The sequence below is a fragment of the Eupeodes corollae genome, chromosome 2, assembly GCF_945859685.1.
Source record: "Eupeodes corollae chromosome 2, idEupCoro1.1, whole genome shotgun sequence".
NCBI classification, from domain to species: Eukaryota; Metazoa; Arthropoda; class Insecta; order Diptera; family Syrphidae; genus Eupeodes; species Eupeodes corollae.
Window position 1 is genome coordinate 66952977 of NC_079148.1, and position 6220 is coordinate 66959196.

Sequence of the window (6220 nt, forward strand, 5' to 3'; positions counted from 1 at the left end):
TTTGAACCATTTCTCATTGTGATTACTTAACCTTAACTAAGGTGGGTATTACTCGTGATACAAATATTCTTGTGCCACTTAAATGGTAATTAATGTTTCACCAAAAACAAGACGAAGTATCAATTTTAAAAGCACTTAAAATAAACTTTACATTATTTTCTATTAAGAAAATAGTCTGCTGGTTTTACAATGAACATCTGTTTCGCAAGTTTGAATACTTGACTAAAACTTGAACAAATTTATTGAGCCTGATTGAAAATTAATGTGAACTAGAAGAGCGGGTTTGTGCGACTAATTTGGACATTTTAAACTTTAAGTAGATCCGTTTAAGAGATTTGCAGTCATTGTACTGATGTCATTTCATATAACAAAAGAACAACCAAAACAATTTCAAAATATCTAGAAATTGATTGTCAAAATGAAGACTAGTTCTTTTGAAAGAAGCCTTACAACTTTCACAATAAAGACACTAACAAAAAACGATACTATAAAAGAAGGATATTGGCCCAAAGATGATACAGTTCTTGTCTTTAATCAAGTCTAGAATCATTATCATGAAGGTAAGCGGATAAATTCAAGTTATTTTGGCTTTTTGCTAAAATTAGTTTTCTTCATTTCCCTAAGGCCTTCGTTTGTATCCTTGCTTTTGTGGCTTACGTCAGTGCTGGTGGTGTTTCCAGTTATGGAAGTGGAGTTGCTATTGGATCTTTGGGTTCTTACGGTCTTGGAAGTGGACTCGAAAGTAACAGTGGACTTGGTGTTCAACGTTTAGCTGTGTCACAACCTATTTACTCATCTGGAAGTATTGGTTTAGGGCAACCAATTGGCTTGAACCAAGGACAAACTATTCGTAAGGTTTCTGTTTCCCAGCCAATTCTCACACCTGTTAGCGTTCAACGACCAGTCCTGACCCAAGCAGTTAAACGTGTTTCTGTTGCTCAACCAATTGTCACAGGAAGAAGTCTTGGCATCAGCAGTGTTCCAGTTCGTAGTGTTTCCATTGCTCAACCACGTACTGTCACCTTATCACAGCCAATCCTTTCTGCTCAACCTATCCGTCGTACTGTTCAAGTGGCTCGTCAACCTCTTATTGCAAGTGCCCCAATTAGTCTTGGTCAAACACAAGGAGTTCGCCGCGTAACAACAACAACTATTTCGCAACCTATTCTGACTCCTGTTAGGTCTGTTGTATCTCAACCAATACTTTCTAGCTCAAAAATCAATCTTGGTGGAGCTAGCTATGGATCTGGTCTTGGACTTGGACTTAGTCAAGCCCAACCTCTTCGTCGTGTTTCTGTTGTTCAACCATCACTTTCAGCCGGTATTTCATCTGTTCCAGTTTTGACTTCTTCCAGCTATGGTTTGGGCAGTGGTTTGAACAGCATTGGTGGCAAGGGATCTCATGGAGTTATCTATGGAAAATAAACTATAAAGGTCCTTAACGAGGAGATTTGTAAACGATGATCAATAAACTTTAGTTAGTAAGTTTTTAGGTAAATACATAATTTTCTTTAACTGCGTTCATAAAACTTTATTATTTCTTGTGTAAATTTTATATTTTTTCTGGAAAGTGTCAGTGTTTTCATCTAGTCGAACCATTCTGATCTTTTTGGCTTTCGTCAAGTCTGTGGGTTGCTACTCCGTCGGTTTCGAACAGTATTAAATAACTATTCTATAATTTGATCACGAACTGACTTGTGATGGCAGATGGCGTGTTCAAGATCACGTTTTACCAATGAGTTTTGATTTAGAATCCTAATTGAATGATATTTATCTCAAACATTTGAATTCACATAAGGTCAGTACTGAATTGAATGTCGTTTTAAGTCATCGTGTAAAGATGCCAATTGCCTTGACTTGTCTTAAAAAAGATTTGGATTTTATTAACCTGTCGGAAAATAAGTAGACAAATGGTACTTTGGATGGTATTCATACTAGACTCGTTTAATGCAGATGATGATCTGTGCAAAATTTGGCGAATATTTGACCAAATACCTTGTGGTGAACAAAGTGAAAGGATTTAATGCAAAGTGATATGAATTCTATCAGGCTCATTTGGTTCAGAAGGAAACTGGAAAAGTGTTAAATAAAATCGAAAAATATCATGAATTAACTACAACGATACTATGACTTTCAGCAATATAAAGAGTGGTTAAATTTTAAGGAACGATGTTGAATGTGAAGCGTTTCATTTCACATTATTTCTCAATTTTAGACTCACTTAATTTGAATCGTAAAAATATTTAAATTGGCCATTTCCAATGTCCAGATGTGGGTAAAATCGGAAAAATCGTTTAAAAATTTGAGCAAACCGGGTATGTAGGAGCTGTGAAAACATCAGTGCATACCGTGGCTTAAGAGCCAACCATCTCAACTCGTCGTCGTGCTCAAAGATACCACCTTTCACTGTCGTCGGTTACATAATACATACAGACTAGCATTTACACGCTATCAAAGTGCAATTGATTTAAGGACTAAAGCCTTAAGTTGCATATAGTGCACTCCACATCTGTTTTATTGGTGTACGGACCAAGGTCATGCTGCAATAGTCTATATGTTGTTCTTGACTGGCTTTGTTCGCTTTGGTTCTTAAATTCATTTCGTGTAGACGCTTCTATTTTTGATATTAAATCTTGTATCTTACTCCTTGAGGGCATCTCGTTATTCTATTCCAAAATGACGCTGTGGACGCTGCTTAGCCTAGCACATTCATTAAAAAATTGCAAATTTCCCCTTTGGAGATACCTAAGTACTTTGTCAGGGAGACGGTTGCTCGATAGTGCCATGACTTTCTGGATGTAGCTATAATGAAGTTCGAGATTGTGTATGTAAAGTGGTGGTAAACCTGTTTCCAGATGTTTGGAGTGTTGTATGGTAATAATATCTTAAAAGTTCTTTTACCTCTTCATATTGGTATATCCCCTAGACTTTTGTCGCATAGCACATTATGGATCTCATAACTTCATCAAAAATCTTATACTTCGAGCTCGGAGGCATATTCCTCTTACTCAACACTTCATTCCAGGTACTATTAATCGCGCGTTTTTATTCTTTTAGTTTTTCTTGCAAGTGTTTTTTAAAAAACAGTTGTGGTGTCATAAGTACACCAAGATATTTATACTCCTTGACTATTTCGAGATCTTCATTGTTCCAAGTCCATTTGTCGTTTCCAACAAATCGTCCTCGTCCGTTGCGAAAAATCATGATTTTCGATTTGCTCGTATATTGAGTTGAAGATTCCATAAGTAGCAATATTGCTGTAGTTTGTTGATCATCAACTGCATCATGTTGGGGCTCTCTGCTATTATGACAATGTCATCAGCATATAGTAGCAGCTTTATTGCAATACCATCAAACATTATACCGCCAGGTAGAGAATCTTTGAGATCATCAAGAAAAATTGAGAAGAGTATTGGGCTCAGAAGGCATCCCTGCTTGACTCCTGTTTTCGTCTGAAGCCAACTAGACAAAGTGTTGCCATCCCATACCGCCATAGATTATCCTCATATAGATTCTGCAATACCTTGAGCATTTTCGTTGACGTCCCTGGATTACTCGATTTAAAAAATAGAGCTTTCCTATCTATCGAGTCGAAAGCAGCCTTAAAGTCAACGAAGAATGCGTAAAGTTTCTTTCCTCTATCCAGGAACGACTGCAAAATGCCAGTAAGGGAAAAAATATTGTTGCACGGTGAAGTAGTCTTTTCGGAAACCCCCTTGGAACTCACTGAGTAGATCGTTGTCTCGGACTCGGATCCAGTCCGTCAGTCTCTCCAACATAATCCCAGTAAATATTTTTTTCACTGTATTGAGGAACGAGATTCCTCTGTAATTGCTTGGATCTTTTGGGTCACCCTTCTTTAGTCAAGGAAATATTATATTTTTCTTGAAGCTTTCCGGTGCCTTTCCAAAATTAAAAATAGAATTGTAAGCTCTTCTAGAAAAGTTTCGGTTGAATTTATGAAGAATTCATATGGAATACGGTCTTCACCATGAGTTTTGTTAATGTTGCAGCGGGAAATGACTCTGCTTACTTCTTGTGCAGTTATTGGGCGGTCTATTTGAAGATATTGGTTGGTGATCTGAATGAGTTATTATTATTCACCTTAAAATCATCGACACACTCAAGCCATTTCCCTTTATAATGAAGCAGTAATCTATCATTGAGCACGCAGCACTCCTAATTATAGTTAAACTTCCTTCTTTATCACTTTTTGGGTGATCGTTTAGTAGTGTTAGTCCGATGGTTTCACACATTTCTATTATTTTTTTGCCATTTCCGTCGATTTTTTTTATCAGTTGCTGCCCTTAATTCTGCAAATAATTCTGGTTGTCTCCCTTCGTTAATAATTATTTGGTTGTCTCCAACCCTACCATTGAAGTCTCCCATAAGCATAATATTTTCCTTCTCAAATTCCAACAAGAAGTTTTATAAGCTGGTAAAATCATCCATTCATTTGTTGCAGTTTAAGTATTTTGTTATTTTAAACATTTTTCATCCTTGCTAACAATTTAGATTATTTCTCTGTTCATTACATTTACAAAATTACATTTGATTACATTCTTCAATTCTTTCTTAATACCTTACAAAAAACCTCCACTAGCCCTCCCCTCCAGAGTAGTTCATAACTTATGTACATAGAAAAATGGAACGTTTCGATATTCTTATCTATACATATGTAAGTTTCATGCAACATACAAAAATCATATTTATTTATAAATTGAAAAAAATTATAGAATAATATTTTTAATATTGATTTTGCTTTCTAGCGGCGTCTACTTCTCCGTTCCCAACAGTTATGTGAACCACTATGTTTTTTGAATTTATTTGAAAGCCACTCTACTTGCTTCTCAAGAGAGTTGCAGCGGGTTTCCATTGTCTGCAATTGAGTTTGAAGGTTAGAATTCTCTTTTTTATCAAATGCAATTGTGATCAGATTTTGTTGCCAAAAGCTTCATATTTGCGTCCAACGTTGTTGATATGGACTCGCAGATCATGGTTTTTAAGTCATTTACAGACAGATTACTAATCACCATTTTCCCTAATCCTCCCCGTTGTTTTAGTGGTGGGAATGTGGGCGAGATGTCATGCAGCCCCCGTTTCGGTTGTTGAGTGGTAGGTATTAGTAAAAAATTCCTTTATTCGGTGGCGGTGCTCGGTTCATTTTTAAAAGTTTTAAATCTCCAAAACTGCGATTTCACTTACAATATGAAATGTTTTCGACCTACCCTTACAAGGATATAAGTTTAAGTTTCAATTTGCGCACTTAGCGAATTTAGTTCGGCACTTTAAGGAGTATTTTCTTTATAAACAATGGAGCTCAGTCTCAAACACTTTTGATCCACTTTACTCTCCTTTGATCATTTTCAACTGATTATATAAAATATATTCATATTTGATCGGAATTACGCATTCAGTCCATTTCATTGCTGTATGGTTTTTATATTTGTCTCTTATGAATAAGCCACTCATTTTAGCGTAATATCATTTTATCACGCTCAAACAATTAAAATAAAAATAAGTCTGTCTCCATTTTTTTGTATCCTTTTACCATCAAATTATTCGACAGAAGTTTAATGTCAACACAGGTTTTTTATTCTTTATTTATTAGGGACCAGTTATAGCTATCATCGAAATCAATACGGAGCATTGTTTGAATTTGGAATTTTAGAAATACAAATTAAATACTGATCGATCGGAAATCACACAGAGAATTTTTTTGGAGAAACACAAAGTTTAATTGCGCGTTTAGATTTCGCTAAAAATCTGTTTTTCTATTTCCTGAACAGCTGAAACCGTAATGTTCAAAAGTGAAACTGATTTGTGTTCTAATTTTACACAATTCCAATGGATTTCAAATAATTTCAATGATAAATATCAATGATAGCTGTAATTGGATTCTTAGTGTGTGTGATATTCTGTGCCATTTAAATGTAAATTCTCTCAGTTTCATATTAATATCAACTTCACAGAACTTGAGACTAAAACTTTTAAAAATTAAAAAAGTTTTTTCTTATCTTTCAAGATTCGCATATAGTTTAAAGCATCAGTCGAATTTGAGAGGTTCTCTTGTATTTTCATATTTATGGAATTTAAGTATTCGTGGCTTTAGTCTTTTAGAATACAAAGCTTTTTGCTTGAAAAAGTTTCAAGAACGTTTTTAAAAAAGGTCTCATTAGTGCGATTCAAGTATGTAGGTAAAAAAAAAATAATTTGTATG

The 6220-nt window shown here is 35.1% G+C and overlaps 1 protein-coding gene across 1 annotated transcript; it reads left to right on the plus strand.

The window, feature by feature from the left end:
- Nucleotides 1-430: 430 nt before the first annotated feature.
- On the plus strand, nt 431-1520 carry LOC129943990 (uncharacterized). Its single transcript, XM_056053098.1, has 2 exons — nt 431-560; nt 625-1520. Exons 1-2 carry the CDS (start codon nt 513-515, stop codon nt 1423-1425), a joined length of 849 nt encoding a protein of 282 aa, XP_055909073.1. The 5' UTR covers nt 431-512; the 3' UTR covers nt 1426-1520.
- The last annotated feature ends 4700 nt before the right edge of the window (nt 1521-6220 follow it).

What these genes read in the sequence shown, in the direction of transcription:
- LOC129943990 (XM_056053098.1), top strand. Translation starts at nt 513, where the DNA reads ATGATACAGTTCTTGTCTTTAATCAAGTCTAGAATCATTATCATGAAG. An exon ending in CTAGAATCATTATCATGAAG is followed by an intron (nt 561 to 624) that starts GTAAGCGGATAA and finishes CATTTCCCTAAG; the next exon opens with GCCTTCGTTTGTATCCTTGC.